Genomic DNA, 18,750 nt, shown 5'->3' with positions numbered 1-18,750 from the left:
TGTCGGGATGGCTGGGTGGCTCAGCTGATGATCCCAAGGTCCTGAGATCGAGTCCTGCATCGAGCTCCCTGTTCACAGGGGAGCCTGCGTCTTCCTCCACCTGCTGCTTCTCCTGCTTGTGCTCTCTCTCTCTCTGACGTATAAATAAATAAAATGTTAAAAAAAAAGTGAATCATTAAAATGTCTAGGAATCAGTTTAACCAAGAAGGTGAAGGACCTGTGCTCTGAAAACTGTAAGACACTGATGAAAGAAATCAAAGAAGACACAAATAAATGCAAAGATATACCATGCTCATGGATTGGAAAAATTAATATCGTTAAAATGTCCATATTACCCAAAGCAATCCACAGATTCAATGCAATCCCTATCGAAATACCAATAACATGTTCTCACAGAACTAGAACAAATAATACTAAAATTTATATGGAACCAGAAAAGACCCTGAATAGCTAAAGCAATCTTGAGAAAGAATAACAAAGCTGGAGGCTCACGCTCCCAGATTTCAGGCTACACTAAACAATACTATAGTAATTGAAACAGTATGGTATTGGCATAAAAAAGATCAATAGAACAAAACAGAGAGCCCAGAAATAAACCCATGCTTACACGGTCAATTAATCTATGAAAAAGGAGGCAAGAATACACAATGGGGAGAAGACAGTTTCTTCAATAAATTAGTTGAGAAAACTGGACATCTACATGCAAAAGAATGGAACAGGGCCAATTTCTTATATCATATCCAAAAGTAAACTCAAAATGGATTACATTTAGGTCTTCTAAATCTAAGTTCTGAAACCATAAAACTCCCAAAAGAAAACAGACAGTAAACTCTTGGGCATCAGTCTTAGCAGTACTTTTTTGGATTTGCTTCCTCAGTCAAGGGTAACAAAAGCAAAAATAAACAACTGAGACTCCATCACTCTAAAAAGTTTTGCATAGCAAAGGAAATCATCAACAGAATGAAAAGACAACCTAATGAATCGGAGATAACTGCAAATGATGTATCTGATAAAGGGTTAATATCCAAAATACATAAGAAACTCATACACCTCACACCAAAAAAACAATCTGACTTAAAAAATGGGCAGAGGACTGAAAGAGACATTTTTCCAAAGAAAATATACAGATGCCCAATGGACACACGAAAAGATGCTCAACATCACTTATCATCAGGGAAATGCAACGCAAATCAAAACCACAGTGAGATCACCTCATGCCTTTCAGAGCAGCCAGGATCAAAAAGACAAGAAACAACAAGTGTTGACGAGTTTATAACAAACCATTGTGCACCACTGACAGGACTGTAACAATTTGGGGCAGCCACTGTGGAAAACAGTACAGAGGTTCCTAAAAAAAAAAAATAGAAATAACATATGATCCAGCAAACCTACTTCTGGGTATTTACCCAAAGAAAATGAAAATACTAATTCTAAAAGATACAGTACAGTTATGGGATGCCTGGGTGGCTCAGTTGGTTAAACATCCAACTTTTGGTTTCAGTTCAGGTCTTGATCTCAGGGTCATGAGTTCAAGCCCTGTGTTGGGCTCCATGCTGGGCATGAAGCCTCCTTACAAAAAAAAAAAGATGTATGTACCCCTATGTTCACTGCAGCATTATTTACAATAGCCGAGATATGGAAGCAATCTAAATATCCATTGACAGATGAATGGTTAAAGAAGATTCGGTGTATATCTACAATGGAATATTACTCAACCATAAAAAAGAATAAAACCTTGCCGTCTGCGACAACATGGATGGGCCTAAAGGATATTATGCTAAGTGAATTTGATTTTACTTCTATGTGGAATCTAAAAAGCAGGACATATGAACAAACAAAACAAAATTCCTAAATACAGAGAACGAACTCATAGCTGCCAGAGGGAGTGGTGGTAGGGGGATGGGCAAAATGGATAAAGGGAATTAAAGGGTACAAACTTCCAGTAAAAAATAAGTCATGGGGACGGAAAGCACAGGAAATATAGTAGAAAATTTTATAATATCTTTGTATGGTGAAAGATGATAACTATATTTATCATGGCAATCATTTTATAATGTACGTAAATGTCAAATCGCTATGTTGTACATCTGAAAGTAATATAATATTCTGTCAACTGTACTTCAACTAAAAAAAAAAAGATGAACTTCCCAGAAAAAAATTACCCAGATCAAGAACGAGAGAGATAATATCACTACAGATTCTACAGATCTTAAAAGGATAACAGAATATTACAATTAATTTTATGCCAATAAATTCAACAATTTAGATGACATGGACAAACTCCCTGAAAGATAAAACTATCAAAGCCCACTCAAGGAATACAAAATCTGAATTTCTCCGTATCTATTAAAGAAATCAAATTTGTTGTTAAAAACCTTCCCACATCAAAAACTCCAGGCCTAGAGGGTTTTGCTGGTGAATTCTACAAACATTTAAGGAAGGTATCCTACCAATTCTACATGAACTCTTTTTAAAAAATACTGAAATATTTCCCAACTCATTCTATAAGGTCAGTATTACCCTGATACCAAAACCAGGCAGACATACAAGGAAAATACAGACCTCATGGAAACTGACGCAAATTTTTAAAGCAAAATTTTGTAAACTGAATCCATCAACACATAAAAAGGAAAATATATCCGAACCAGGTGTGTTTTATCCTAAGGATGCAAGGTTGGTTGAACATTTGAAAACCAATGTAATTACCACATACCAGACTGAAAAACAAAAACCATTCAGCCATCTCATAGATGCAGAAACAGTATTTGACAAAATCCAGTTATCTATTCCTAATTCTTGGCTAACTAACATAAATACATTTTCTAAAGGCACTCTTTACCCCTGCAATCTGGCTTCTATTCCACCATCCCACCAAATCTGCCTTTGCTATATTTATATTCACCAGGGTCTACTACTTTTTTTTTTTTTTTTTTAAAATTTTCTTTATTTATGTGACAGAGAGACAGCCAGCGAGAGAGGGAACATAGCAGGGGAGAGGGAGAGGAAGAAGCAGGCTCCCAGCTGAGGAGCCTGACGTGGGGCTTGATCCCAGAACGCTGGGATCACGCCCTGGGCTGAAGGCAGACGCTTAATGACTGTGCTACCCAGGCGCCCCCACCAGGGTCTACTTCTGAGACACAATATAGCATGGCCATTAAGAGTGTGGATTCTGGAGCTATACTACTTGGGTTCAAATCCCAGCTCTATCCCTAACTGGGTGTCTGACCTTGACCAGTTATAACTTCTCCCTGTCTCATTTTTCCTATCTACAAAATGAGGATAATAAGACTTCTGTTATAGGACATTATGAAATTAAATGAATTCATACAGTGCCTGACATATAGTAAGAACTATGTTAAGTGTTAACTATTATTTTTATTATTACCTTTGGAAAATACTTAGTCCTTAATCTCTGGTTGATCTCAGACAATCACTTTGTTGAGAAGCCTTTCAGCAGGTTAAACTAAATCCAAGAGAGTAGTATAGGGTGGTGAGGTCATGGCAGAGCCGGAGCTTGAATCCTGGCTCAGTCAATTCCAGGCCAGGTATCCTGGGGCACATCACTTAACCTTTCAGGACCTCTTTTCTCATGTTCAAAGGGGTCATAATACCTTACTTCTTCAGATTGTTGTGAGGACTGTGTAGATAGCCCTTTTCTTTCCTCAATCTCCTACCCAAACCAGACTTACTCTACCAGGATGTCTTCCAACTGGACTGGTCCTGGTCCAGCTTTTCCAGAAACCAAGAGCAAATGCTGGCCTCTGAAGAAGTCAATATTGAAAGGTCAATCCTGTATTCACCCAGAACTTCTTGGGTGTTGTCCTCTCAGAGGCCAGAATTACTTCTCAGGGTCATGAGGATGGCCTTTTGGGGACCAGGATTCTGATGGGAAGAACCTGGGCTCTAATGAGCTTATAACTGATCTTCTCTTCTATCCGTCAACTGGTGGTATTTCTGAAAGTCAGTCCTGGAATTTCTAATCTCTATTTGGGAGTGAATTACTACGTATAAAGACAGTGGCTGCAAAACTGTATTTTCCACCCTTATGTTTCATGAGAACTTTCTCGTTAAAATGCCACTGTTCACACGTTAACAGGCTCTCCACATCTAGGCATATCCATCTCTCGGAGTACAGTGTGGCTCTACATGCGCTTTCTCCCCTCGAACAGCTGATCCTCTATCTGTATTTCTGGGTGTATCTCTGGGGTTTTGATTCTGCACCCCTGACCCATGTTTCTATTTTCAGGCTGGTTCCCCCAAACTTGAGGCCTATTCATGGTTCCCCCCTCTGTCATTGGTAGCCACATCTATTCTGCACTTCTCAAGTTTACTCTGGAATCATCTTTGTCAAGTCTATCTTCTTTGTCCTCACACACGGTCTAGCACCAAGCGATTCCACCTATTTCATTTTTTTGAGAGAGAGCGTGTGCACGCGCACATGCATGGTGGGAGTGGGGCAGAGGGAGAGAATCTCAAGCAGGCTCCACACCCAGCATGGAGTCCAACATGGGGCTTGATCCCGCAACCATGAGCTCATGACCTGAGCGGAAGTCCAGAGTTGGATGCTCAACCGACTGAGCCGCCCAGGCGCCCCTCAAGTGATTCCATTCTAGTAGGCTTTAGATACATCTGCTTCTCCCCTCTGGCTGCGCTAATCCAAACCTTAAACATTTTACAGTAGGACGAGTGCAATAACCTCCTTGCTGGCCTCCCCCTTCAGACCTATTCAGCTCATAGCAGAGAACCTTCTTACTCACATGTTATTTTGAATGTAGCAGTAATTTTTAACTCTGTTTAAACCAAATGGTTTAAGACTTGAAGAACCCCCCCGCTCCCCCGACCTCCACCTAGAGGCCTTCACTTTCCAACGCTCTGGATCCAGGCTCATCAATACAACCAACTATGTTTTCTCTCATCACCACGTGCTTCCCAGTCCTAGGTACTGATTCCACAGGCCACATCCTCTTAACCGTCACATAACACAGTATTTAAGAATGTGGGTGCTAGGGTCCTAGGTCAGAATAGTTCCATTTCTGATTAGCTATGACCCTCTCTACGCCTCAAGCTTCATGTGGAAAGCAAGACAATTACAGTACCAACCACAGCACCAACCGGCCTCAGCTGTGGCCAGGACGAACTGAGCTCATCTACGTAAAGCACTGTCCCGCACACAGTAAGCACTGAGGAAGCAAGAGCTATTACAACTGTCCCACTACTACTATATTGCCTCCTAACAACAGACCTAGGGTCTGGCACACACGAGGTGGTCCATGAGTATTTATTCTTGCTCCCAAAATTATTCAAACACTAGTGAAAGATAGGTTTTAATCTGGAAATTTGACCTACCTTTAAATCTGAGTTGGCTGCAAATTTCTGTCCAATTAAAGCTGCATTTCCTCCTACATAGTGCTGTAAGATAGTTCAAAGTTATTAGACAGTAAAGCAAACCATGTTACCTAAGCTTAGTAATTTTTTAATTTATTGAATTTATAGTCCTTTTTTTTTCCCCCCAAAAATTTCAGGCTGCGTTACAACAAAGACACACAGACGAAGTTTTAATAAAATCATTAACCTAGGTTAACAGACAATGAATTATAAGCAAAGGTGAAAAAAACCAAATATGCTAACCATGAAAATTAGTATAACTGCCTTAACTGTAGATCTAATCTGGCCTTGAGCTTCCAGGAAGCCAGAAGAGATAAAGGAAACATGAAAAATGTGGACAGATCTTATCTTCTGCGCCACAGTCCTACTAAAATGAGTGTATGGTTGTGTTTCTCTCCTAAAAATCATTCAATAGATACTACAATGAACTGAACTCCCACTCATAAGTGAGGCACACAGGCCTTTCCCTATCTGCCCCCCACCCCCTGCTCTTTTCTACCCTCCACGCCTGCACTTCCCTCCCATGCCACGCCTGCAGCTCTCTGAGCCTGTCTTCTTCTGTTTTTGGGCTTTTCAGCACATGCTGTTCCTCTCTTTCAGATGCCTGGCCCTTCTCATGCACTGGGAAATCCCCGCTTCCTTCTCAAGAATCAGCTGCACTCACTCCTCTACCATGCCTGCGTCCCTTTCCCCACTGCCACCTCAGCCTCCACAGCCACCCCCCCAGACAGGATTACACATCCCTTGCTACCTCTATACTGGAACCCGCTAGAGCCCTGGTCCACTTGGGCTACTGTCATCTGGGTACACGACTAGTTCCATCAGGGCAGGACTGGCTGTCTTCCTACAGTAAGTGCTCAGTGAATGTTTGTTGCTAAATTTCGAGAAAGATGTGTTAGAAAATACAAAGGCTTTCCTGGGAGCGAGCTAAGTGCAATGGGTCCTAATGTAGAACGGTGTCCCCTCAACACTGCCTCTTTCAGCTGCAGACCTGGTGCTGGAGAGGCAGACAACTCAAGGCTGGGATTCCGTGCTGCTGACTAAGGATGGAGTCATGTGCTTCGGACACCTGACAGGCAGGGGATAAAGCTGATGCTCCATTACGAAAACTGAGAAGCCTAACCCGTACTCTTGCCCGAATGGACCGCCACCATCTTGCCTTCTAGGCCTCGGCCACATGCAAGGCACAGACTAAATTCAATTCTAGGTTCTAGACACCGCTTTCATCCTAAGCTTTGTACTGACCAACCTCCAGGTTCAGGTAAACAGTAACTGCTTCCTGTAGGTCAATTTAAAGCTTTTTGTGATATAGAGGCTAAAATTTGGTCTTTTCACATGTTAGCATGAATTTTTATTTGACTATGATGGCCAGAAGAACGTACTAAAAATCTTGGGGGGAAAATATTAAGATTCTATGAAGTGGATTTTAGGTTTTTTATGTAATAGTTATTAACTACTATTTTATCAATCTGCTTCTAGTTTAAGGGAGTTTGAAAAGACACCAAGTGAAGTGTTGCCCTCATGGAAGGTAGGGAGAGCATTTCAGGTCTCATAATTTTAAGAAATAACTTGGACAATCAAAAAGCTAGGTGAAGTGTTTATAGAAAAACTTTTTATTTTTTTGCATTATAAAACAAAAGGCAGGATCAAGGCAGAAGAGAATAGAAATTGAATTAATGGTTCAAATACTATGATCATAAAGACTTTTAGCAGCAGACTTGTCACCATGTTAGAACTATTGAGATTCTTTCCTAAGAGATCAGAATCTCACTAGTGAGCTCGGCTGTAAAAATGACTGCAGCTGACATTTTAACAGCTTGCTGCCTGCTTTACAAACTCAGCCGGGTAACGCCCGTGCCCACTTCTAATGTTCAAATGGGAAGCTTCAAAAGCAAAAAGAACTTCAAAACCTTAAAAGTTCTCAAAATAAAAGTGGCCATAAAGAATGGCCTGTGAAAGGTACCAATTAAAAATGGCATTAAGAGCTCCCCAGCAAGAACCACATCCAGACTAGGGTGACTAGCCAAGGGAAGCTTTTAGGTGAGTAGGGAGAACTGGGGGGGGGGGGTGGAGAGACGCTGAAATAAACAATTAAAATTCAGTCTCAAGAGGCATGGCGGCATGTATAGCAGCAAGTATGCTAGGGTGAGGGCCTAGGTTCTCCAGCCAGCACTGCCTCTTACTCTATGTGAACCTCAAGAAAATATCTGGACCGTGTGGGCCCCAAGGCTTTGTTTATGACCACATGGGCCTCAGGAGCCCTAGGCCTGACAGGTTCTACCCAGTAAACCAGGGGTTCTCAAAACAAGGTCCTCAGAACAAGAGCATCAATGTATTCCCTTCTAGAAGGGAAATAAATTCTCGAGTCCTACCCTACATCTGCTGAATCAGAAACTCTGGGAGCAGGGCCCAGGAATCTGTTTCAATAACTGCCCCCCACCCCAAGTGACTTTGTGTTTTAGGTCTGAGAACCACTGATCTAGACCAGCGCTTCTCAACCAATGTGATTTTGCTGCCCTCCTCTCCCCAGCCCTGAAAACAACTGACCACGTCTGGAGACATTTTTAACTGTCACAACGAGGGAAGGAGGGGAGTGCTGCTGTCTGTCATCCAGTGGGCAGGTGCGAGAGATGCTGCTGACCATCTCGCCATGCGCAGGACAGCTGCTACGACAAGAATTATCCAACCCAAAGCATCAGTAATGCTGAGGTAAGGAAGCTGGCTCTGGGCCACCAGAGCAGAGGGGAGGACCCAGGACTCCCTTACCCATGCAAAAGCTACGAGTGCTTTGTGTGTTTGGCCTTACTCTCCTGCTCAGGAAGGACTCAGCCATGCTATGATTATTCCATGTTATCAGCCACAAGCAATATCCAAACAAGAGTAGGCATCTTTCCTACCTTCACCTTGGGTAATATGAAAAAAAGAACAATTTGATGGATGAACTAGAACCAAAATTTTAGTACCTATGCTTCATAAATGTTGGCTGAATTGAATGGACTAGAAACAGCAGAGTTAATGGAAGTTCAGATACACAGTTTGACAGAAAGGGAAAACACCGCACAACTGGATTCCCAACAATCACCCTCCAGAGAGCCTAGAGGAAAAGCTGCTTGGTTGCTTCTAGGAATCTTACAGAAAGATACCTTTCCCCACCTTATCTTGATTTATTGCTGGTGAACCAAACAGACCTGCGCTCCTGGGAGCTCTGATGCAATCTGGGCAACGTCACGGAAAGCCTCCTTATCGCTAAAGAAGCGCTCAGCTGCGGCTCCCTTCCCCATGAAGTGAACGAAAGCTTCTTCCAGATCATTCCTTGAATGCAGAATGGTGTGATCTTTCCCATTCCCAGGACTCCGGCCAAGCGCCTGCAAGAGCTTCACCCCTGAGAGCACTACATCCACACAGGCATTGACTCTGGAAGGAAGGAGGGAAGAGTCAGCGTGAAAGAAGGAAGCAGAAGCACCGGGGCAGCCGGTGTGAACAACAGAGAAATGTTTCCACAAACTGTGTTCAAACAGAAAAACCGAGGAAGTGGATCTGAAATCTGAACTGGGAAATAAATAGCATATGGCGGGAAGAAGGTTCCTTTATCTGGACATACGTCTTAGGATCAGAACACAGGACTCTTTCCAACAGGATGGCAAACTTAGTTTTTTCCTTAAAGATTTATTTATTTGTGTGAGAGAGAGAGAGATGCTGAGCAGGGAGCCCGATGTGGGACTTGATCCCAGGACTCTGGGATCATGACCCGAGCTGAAGGCAGACGCTTAACCAACTGAGCCAGCCAGGCGATCCCGGGATGGCAAACTTTTACGCTAGCTACAAAGAGAAAACAGGTGCTCAGCATTTCAGAACAAAGCTATCATGATAACACAAATACAGCATTTCTGAGAAAATGCTGGCAGAGCCACACTGGCTGGATTCCTCCTGGCTTTGTGACTTGGGCAAGTCACTTTAATTTCCGGTTCTCAGTTTCCTCATTTATAAAATGGTGTAATACGGGTGTTTGACTCATCGAGCTGTTTTGAAGATTAAGTTAATATATGCTTAGGAACACTGCTTAGTGCAAAGTAAGCAAAATATAAGTTTTGGTCAAAAGCCAAGTATCAGATACCTTACCCCCAAAGACACATTAGGATGGTGGTAAGATACACTACCTAATGTCTAAATACTCCTAGCTGAAACTCTTCAAGAGTTAAGTGGTGCCTTAAACACTGAGGCACATCTGCAGTCTGGTAACATTCATCACTTGCCAGGTATTCACTGGACCAATCCATGACCTTTAAAGGGCTTGTAAGAAGCCAATGCTGCACCACCTGGTTGGCTCTGGAATCAAATTATAAAGCACTATGGTTGTCTGGCATGGCCTCTATGGTGTGCACAGAAAAGTCCTGGTTTATATTTTTAATGTTACTTTGCTAAAAGCCATCCCTTAAAAGAGAAGGGTCGAATAATTTGGGTACCTAGAGGAGGATTTCCTGCCCCCTACCCCACAGTCACCTTTATTCCTGCCTCTGCCTACTGGGGATGTCATTCTTGCCAGTGGGGCTAGACGACCACACAGGCAGCTCGAAGCCTGTGAGATGGCCAAGGCTCACAGCAGGCCAACAAATAGCTCCTGGTGATAAGGACAGCTGGGCTTCCAGGGTAATTCTGAGCAGCTTGAAAGCAGAAAGTATACTCATCAATAAAGAAGGCCCAAAGGACTGGATTCTAGTGTAGAATATAGCTACAATGCTTCCCTTTTAGTCTCTTAAAAAAAAAAAAAAAATCTCTTGGAAGTGCCTGGGTGGCTCAGTCGTTAAGTACCTGCCTTCGGCTCAGGTCATGATCCCAGCGTTCTGGGACTGAGCCCCGCATCAGGCTCCCTGCTTAGCGGGAAGCCTGCTTCTCCCTCTCCCACTCCCCCTGCTTGTGTTCCCTCTCTCACTGCCTCGCTCTCTGTCAAATAAATAAAAAAATCTTAAAAAAAAAAAAATCTCTTGATCTGGAAATTAACACACGAATTTATTAATGGTGGTAGACTCTAAGAAGAATGAGACTGGGCAAGGGAGAGGAATTTTATTTTTCACTAGATGTATTTCTGATTTTCAAAAGCATGTATTACTTTTGTAATTAAAAAACAATACAATTTTTTTTTAAAGATTTTATTTATTTATTTGACAGACAGCCAGCCAGCGAGAGAGGGAACACAAGTAGGGGGAGTGGGAGAGGAAGAAGCAGGCTCTTAGTGGAGGAGCCTGATGTGGGGCTCGATCCCCGAACGCTGGGATCACGTCCTGAGCCGAAGGCAGACGCTTAACCACTGCGCTACCCAGGCACCCCCCCCCAAAAAATACAATTTTTAAAAGGTTCGTATGGAGGCTAGACATCACTCAAGCATGGTTTACAAGAGCAAGGAAGAGACACATCTCTCCTAGTGACACAAATTGACTGCACCCACATCATAAGGATTCTTTAATTTTTCCTCTATGGATCCCGTGCTTTTAAAAAGATTTTTGCCCCCCCAAACAGCATTTAAATACTCAAATTTTCTTATTCTTTTAAAACGAAGATACATATACACTCTGGTCAATTGGAAAGGCATAATCTAAGAGTTACTATGCTTTTCTGTGCATAAAACACATCGACATTCACATGGCAGGTGCTTCATGATGTTTAGAATACATTCCTTTCACAGCCCTACTGATCATAAACCAAGCATACCTTTTAAACTGGTCTCAATTCCACCTCATACAGGGTGTTCTTTATTTCTACTGGATGTAATATTAGCTGTCTAAAGGGCAGACTCATAATAGGAATACTCTCCCTGGCCCTCAGATTCAAGTAGGCTCCCGAGTTTCAGACAGCGCAAGTTTGGATAGTGAGAGACACTATTTCCACCCAACAACCCTATCTAGAAAATGTTTTCCCATGGATTTGGGTCCTGAGTCTGGAGAGCAGAAGTTCAGACACTGAGGGATGCCCACCCACATTTGAAAATAGCAGCTTGCACAAACACATCGCCTTCATCTCCAGTGATATGGTGAGACCCTGAACACGGGCTGATTCTTTAAAGAGGAGAATGGAGGAAGTTTGTAGAAGTTACAAAACAAGACAAAACCAAAACACCCCCATAACCAAAAGGAACAACGTTCAACATATTTTGCAACACAAGACAAAACGCAACAGAATTTTGAGTTAAAAATATGTAACTACCATAGGAACATTTTCCACCCCTCCCTTCATCATGTCATGAATACTAAGGGAAAAAAAATCTTACAAAGGAAAAAATTTTATTCAGTAGCTTTTAATAATAAAAAGATCACTGAACATCTACGTGCCAGATACCACACTAAGAACCTCTCCATGTGCTTTCTAGTTACACTTTAACCAGAGCAAGACTCTTCCTCTGCTCTTACCTCAATTCAGTAGCATCCGAAAATGTAATCAAGCACATTACCTACGGTGCTTTATTCTCAGGGGAATTAAAGGGAGGGAGGGAGCAAAAGAACCAGAAGACAAAATTATGCTCACTTGACTTTAGGCAGAATTTCACAGTTGAGTAAGAATTGTATAAAAGATTATAATGTGAGTTTAGAGAAAACGAAGACACAGATGAAATAACTGAAAATAAAGAAAGGCGACACACGCTGAATGTCCAAACAAGAGGAAGGGCTGGAAGGGTAGGGGAGCCTGGGCTTCCAGGCCTACTGCCAGAGGCTTTTGGGGGGTGGGGGGAGGGGGCACAGTTCCCCTTCTAGACTGCAAGTTCTTTAAAGGCAAGGATGGTGGTTCTCATCACCTCCCTTCTATTTCACTATCTGTAAAATGTTTCCTTAGGCTCTTCCTAGCTTTTGAATACTATACCTAAGATACTGCAACAGGTAATCATAATCACCATAAGATGCAGAATTACAGAGGGGCGCCTGGGTGGCTCAGTCATTAAGCATCTGCCTTTGGCTCAGGTCATGATCCCGGGGTCCTGGGATCTAGCCCTGCATTGGGCTCCCTCCTTGGCAGGAAGCCTGTTTCTTCCTCTCCCACTCCCCCTGCTTGTGTTCCCTCTCTTGCTGTGTCTCTGTCAAATAAATAAAATCTTAAAAAAAAAAAAGAAGATGCAGAACTACAGAGAAGAGAAATCCAAAGGGGAAGGGGAAACGGACCCTGGGCTGAACTCTGGATGGCGCTCTGGGCAGAGAAAGAAGCCTGGTATTTATGAAGCAATGAATATAAGGCAGGCATTTTCAGACAGACCACACCAATTTGCAAAATGTGGTAAGACAGGGAAGTAGTCACTCCGCTTTCAGCTGAGAAAAGTTGAAACTGGGGGTTGACTACCATTCCAAAGGCCCCAACTGGAAGAGCCTAAATTGCAACCCAGATTTCTCTGATACTGAAGCCCTCCCTGAGAGCACGCAGAAGCGAAGATGCAGATGAAGGGGTTAACTGTGTGTCCGGATACGATAAGAATGTTGATCTAGTTAAGAATGGAGAGTTAAACAGAGGAGTAGAGTAAGATAGGTTTCAAAGGTGAGGGTGAAGCCAGGTATTGGGGAACGAACATTAGGTTCTTCATTCACCCGATGGGTCTTCCGCACCAAAGTCCGATTTTAAAGCAGGCGGGTGGCACATCTTAGAAAGATGTGGTAGCGCGCTCCTATCCTTTACTTCTCCGGGTCCTTTCCACCAGCCCCTTACACACTGGTGCCTCCCACAATTCCACCCTTGCCATTCACCTTCCTTTCTTGTTCTCTTCTGGTGTGATCGCATACACTCTCTGACCTCGACCTAACTACTGGCATCTTCGAAGCCTGCAAGCCTGCTCCTCAATATCTACTAAACTTCAGCCTGTCGGCGGCTGGCTCCGCTTCATTTGAAATCCCACAAGCAAGTACGCTGCCCCTCCTCTGAAATCCAACCCGCTATCTTCCAACACAAACATGTTCCTTTTTCTCAATCTCCCTTACCGCAACACTGTGGCATGAACACAGGAGCAGGCTTACCTTGTGCCTCTGGTACTTGACAGCTGTGTAATCTTGGGCCAATCAATACTTCTAAGCTTTGGTTTATCTGTAAAAACTGGATGACGATATTTGTATCTACCTACTTAAGGTTGTTAGCAGATACCCGATGCTAAAAACTTGCCATTTTGGACCGCCTTTCTTTACCACATTCAACCTATGAGCAACTCGCACGGCTGATGAAAAAAGGCTCTTTTCTCCCTTCACCCAGACCCTGAAATCGCCTCTTAACTAGGGTCAGGATCTCAAGACCTTCCGTCTTATGAACCATACTAAATTGTATATTGCGAGAGAGTGTAAGTGGATACGTGTGTGTGTCCTCCTAGGAAGGTAAACCACAACACCCCGTCCCCCAAAATGAGCTTCTGGTACACTCACTGTAACTTCTCTCACCCACCCCTTGCATATCCCCATCTTTAGGCTAAAAATCCTTTTGGGTAATGAAAAATGTTACCAGTGTGTGTCTGTTACCCACACAAATGATGTAAAACTGTCAAACGGGTTAGAACCACTTCTCAAACCCACCCTTTACATTCCCACTAGTTATTCTCAAAAAGAACTTAGCCTCATTTACCTGCTTATAAACCTTTACTGCTTTCCTACCACCTACCCTGGTATAAAGGGCCCTTCTCAGCATCATTAACTGACATCTCTCTGCCAGAAGTTCCTTGCCCTCAAAACAGGGCTAACTTGCTGTTTCTCAACTACGTGTTTCACATTTGGTTCACTCTGCCTAGGTGGACTTATTCCCTCACCCCTGGGTGAAGAAATTCCATCTCTTCTCCAGGGCCTACCCCATGCCAAGTCACTACAGCAGAATATATTTCCCAAGATGAACACAAGATGCTCTATCCCACATGTTCTGTTTACAATGTGACACTGACACCCTTCCCATCAAAGCGTGTTCTGAGTCCCATCCACTTGAAACCAGCTGCACCTGGGACTGTGGTAGAAGTGATGCTATGTGCCATTAAGATTAGGTCATAAAAGGCATTAAGGCTTCTGCCTGGTCATCAGGACATTCTGTCTTCTTACCCTGCTGCGAGAAAGCTACGGAGCTGTAGTGGACAACCACGATCAACCTTTAATATGATCCCAGTCCCAGGCACCATCTGACTGAAACTGCATGAGACGTCAAGTCAGAACTGCCTAGCACAGACTAATCAAGCCTCAGAATCATAAGAGATAATAAAATGACCATGTTTCAAGCTGCCAAGTTTTGGGGTGATTTGTGATGTAGCACTAAATGGAACATCACCTTCTCAGATAGAGATTTTTCCAGAACCTCATCCTGGGAAGAATTAGTAATCCTTTGGGACACAAGGCTACCTTTTTTTTTTTAAACCACGAGTTCTGCAAAAGCACTTTTCCTAATTGTTATCCACAGCACTGTGTGCCCCTGTCCCCCATCAATTCATATGTTGAAGCCCTAACCACAAACATGACTGTTTTTGGACACAGGAACTATTTAAAGAGATAATTAAGGTTAAATGAGTCCATCATCCAAGAGGACTAAGGTCCATATAGTAAGAGGAAGAGACACCAGGAGTGTGCATGCACAGAGAAAAGTCCATATGGGTACGTGGCGAAAAGGTGGCCATCTGCAAGTCAGGATCTTGACCTGAGACTATCAGCCTCTAGAACCATGAGAAAATTCCTGCTGTTTAAGCCACCCAGCCTGTGGTATTCTGTCATGTCAGCCCGAACACTAATAACGAATATATCTGTTTTTAACAAATGAGGCCGGGACCTTGCTTCACCCATTTCTGCATCCTCAGAACTTAGCACAGACCTGACACATACCATGTAGTTGCTGATATTTGCTGAATGTGCATAAAGCCAGGGAGGACACTTAAGAAACTGAGAAGGAGGGGTGCCTGGGTGGCTCAGTCCATAAAGCATCTGACTCCTGATTTCAGCTCAGGTCATGATCTCAGGATTGTGAGATCAAGCCCCATATTGGGCTCTGCACTCAGCGTGGAGTCTGCTTGAGAGTCTCTTTCAGCTTCTGCGCACCCCCCCCCCTTGTGTCTCTGCACATTCTCTCAAAATAAATAAAATCTTAAAAAAAAAAAGAAAGAAACAAAACTGATAAGGAAGTGGGTGAAAGGGCCTGAACTTGAAAGAAGAGGTAAAAGGAGTTATATCTGAAGAAAAGATATGCTGATTAAAAAAAAAGTACTACGGTGTGCCTGGCCGGCTCAGTACATGAAGCATGCAACTCTTGATCTCAGGGTCAAGTTTGAGCCCCACACTGGGTGTAGAGATTACTTAAAATAAATATTAAACAAAATACTAACATTTGCCTGCTCTTTACAGAAGACACCATGCAAGACTACACAATTATTTCGTTTAATCTTCAGGGTAACTTTGCTCTACCTTACCCTTACCCCCCTCACAAAAACTAGCAGAGTACTTTGTAGAAGGTCTGCTTTTGTATGGTGCTTCGGAGGTGATGGCAAGATATTTAAGTCGAACTGTGACAGGGTTTAAAGTTAGTGTGAAGGGAACAATGAGGAATACAAAGAAAGGAGGCACTGTGAGTTGGGAGAACCGTAAATATGCAACATCACTGAAATCAGGGGAAGAAGAGTTGCAAAGAAAAGGGCATGTTTAGGGCGTGGAAGACTGCAGGGAATCGACAACGAAGACTAAAAAAAGGGCAGCTCAATTGAAAATTAACAAGTCACCAGAGAGCTTTGAGAAAGTAGTTTCAGTAGAGTGGTGGTCTCCCAGACTACGGTGTTAAGAAAGGAGAAACAAGGGAGAAAAGTCGGTAGCTAAAGGTAGTGACCACACCACTCACTCACGAAGTTCAGAAGAGGGTGAGTGTCCTCAAACTGGTAAGACCAAGTGTCTTTGACAGCAAAAAGGCAGTCGCCAAAAGAGCCGAAACAGGAATGAAGGAGACTGGCACATGAGGGTGTCAGGCTGCGCGGGATTTGCAAAAGGCTATTAGGCTGGTCCCACCGAGATGAGAGAAGGGCGCAGAGACCCGGCAAGAGGAAAAAGCAGTCTGCTGAGTCCTAGCAGCAGTGACAAACAGGGCTGGTCCCAGATATCCGACGCTTCTCGCCAAGGAGGCAGCGTGGACACCAGCGCCGAGGAGCCTCCTGGGCGACGTCCAGGAACCCGTTTCCGAGCGGCTCTACCTCCCAGCTCCCCAGCCGCCCGAACTCCGCCAAGGCGGCCCTCGGAGGCCCGGAGCATCCGCACCTCCTGGAGAGACCCAGAGACGCAGGCCCCGCAGGCACTCACCCCACGGCCACGCGGCGCCAACGCCGGGCGGGCCGTACGATGAGCGCGTCCCAGGCGGCCGCCAAGCGGCCCTCAGGGGAGCTGGGTCCCGCGGGCGCGGGCGCCAGCTGCAGCGAGCTCCACAGCGAGCGAAGCGCCGAGCCGGGCAGCTGCGGCTCCAGCAGGAGGACACAGCCCACCGCCAGCGCCAGGAAGCCGGCGTACGCAGAGCCGCGCCATAGCGCCATGGGGACGGACGCGCCGCACCGCCGACCCGCTCCTTTCCCGGCCCGCGCCTCTTCCGTCTCGGCGCGCGCAGACGTCGACACGCGCCACGTCACGCCTGCGCGCCGCAGCCCCCGAGGGGCGGGCTGGGGGCGGGGCTCTGCGCCGCTGCCGGGGAGCCAAAGCTGGCGCTGGGGGGCGCGGTTGCACGGCCCTGGAGGAGGTGGGACAAAGGCTAGAAGGCGGAGCCGGGCGCGGGCGCTGGGACTCCAGCCGGACCCCTCCAGCCGTACGACAGAACAGGCGGATTATGAAGAAGCGGGCCAGTCTCATGCTAATCTTTGAGCCGGTCAATGGCCGCATTAGGGTAGCGCCTACAGTGCTCGGGGGGGGGGGGCACCAATCACACTCCCCCTCTTTTAATTCGTCCCTCCGCGAGTGTGTCCATCCTCCACCGCTGGCTTAACTCTAACTCTTTCTCCCCGGGGGAATTAGCTCAGCTTGCAGCCGCGGCGCAGCGAGCCCCTGGGGGCACGCGAGGCGGAGGGATTCCGCTCGCTCTCGGGTGGCCGAGGCCTTGGGCCGCTCGAGGCCTATGACAAGACGGGAGAGCCCACAGTGATCCTCCTCGTGGGACGACCAGAGTCAAACCTTAATATAACCCTCGTGGGGGCGCTGTTCCCTTTAACAGTATCAGAAAAACGCGCAAAAGCACACAATCTTGTGTTATGGAGATGATGGACTTGGGTTAAGAAACACTGGTTTCTCCTCTTTTCTGTTGGTGATAGGGCTTTCAGCCTGGGAAAGTTCGGTCTTCCTCGTTGTGACCCTTCTGTGTAGAGCCTGCATTAAGAGCAGTGAAGCTTGTCTTGTTGCCAGCTTCTTCTCAGCATCCACCATGTACCGCCTGGTCTTCTTCCCCGGCCTGTTCCTTTTTTATTTTATTTTATTTTTTATTTTTTTTTTAGTTCTGCTGGCTCCTGACCTTGGCTTTGTCCCGATTTTCCACTGCCCCTGACCTTTGGACTTGGCAATGAAACTTTATTTCCCTAGATTTGGTCTTGAGCAATAGCGTTCATCACCCCCCTCCTCCCCTCCAGCCCCAAATCGTACACTTCTCCATCCTGGCCATCTACCTTCCGCTAGCTCGTCCCACCCAACCTACCTGATTATAGCCGCCTTTTCAAAGGAGATGTTCACACAGGAAGAGATTTGGGCTGCCACGTGAAAGAAAGAAGCGAAGAAACCAATGAGATTTGTGTGGAGCCATGAAACTGTCTTCTCTAGAGTTGCCTTTCCCTTCTCTCTCCTCGGGTAGACATGTCAAATCAGTTCCTAGAGAAACTGCTCTCTCTCATGGCCCCCAGTGGGCATGTTTCCCTACCACCCGGAGAGGACCAAACCAGCACCTATCTCAAAAGCAGGGAATTCACGGATGCCAAAGAACACTTCTCAATTAGCAATAATTGTGCCTTGGATAAACCTCATTGGCCACGATACCACCACTGTGCAAAGCTCAGAGAATACTTCTCTCACTGAGAATTTGGACCAAGAGCTAGGAGTCTGTAGCTAGTTTTGTTTTGTTTTTTTGTTTTTTGTTTTATTTTTCCCGGACCTACAAGGTCACATAGGCTTAATGGGCAGATAGAGTTAGTTAAATATATTTCCAAGGTGAAGTTTTGGAGGAGCTCAGGAAGCTGAACTATGGGAGGTCTATGGAGCAGACAGGCCTAGAGAAACGGGGGAATGCTCCACACCAGAGTGATGTGGAGAGAAAGCTGCCTGGGCCTTCCCTTCTGGCTCCCAAGATAGCTGCTGAACTGCCAGCACTTTCTTTGAACCTACTTCTGCTTCTTTCTAGGCTTGCCAGAACTCCCCTGCCACTCCCTCAGTTTTATTA

The 18,750-nt window shown here is 45.0% G+C and overlaps 1 protein-coding gene across 3 annotated transcripts in view; it reads right to left on the bottom strand.

Moving 5' to 3' along the window:
• The window catches only part of ADPGK (ADP dependent glucokinase), a 34,266-nt gene extending 17,311 nt beyond the window's left edge, over positions 1 to 16,955 (bottom strand). For 2 of the 3 annotated variants that reach the window (XM_040643019.1, XM_040643020.1), the window contains exons 1-3: positions 16,647 to 16,955; positions 8,574 to 8,799; positions 5,347 to 5,409 (exon numbers count right to left, since the gene is read on the bottom strand). In XM_040643019.1, coding sequence (XP_040498953.1) covers positions 5,347 to 5,409; positions 8,574 to 8,799; positions 16,647 to 16,873 — 516 coding nt within the window. In that variant the 5' untranslated portion in view covers positions 16,874 to 16,955. The remainder of the gene's footprint in view (positions 1 to 5,346; positions 5,410 to 8,573; positions 8,800 to 16,646) is intronic. The other variant, XM_040643021.1, reaches the window with a different exon arrangement.
• Between the last annotated feature and the right edge of the window lie 1,795 nt (positions 16,956 to 18,750).

The sequence above is a fragment of the Ursus maritimus genome, unplaced genomic scaffold (assembly GCF_017311325.1).
Source record: "Ursus maritimus isolate PB19 unplaced genomic scaffold, ASM1731132v1 scaffold_27, whole genome shotgun sequence".
Taxonomy (NCBI): Eukaryota; Metazoa; Chordata; class Mammalia; order Carnivora; family Ursidae; genus Ursus; species Ursus maritimus.
This window is presented reverse-complemented; position numbering and strand designations above follow the sequence as displayed.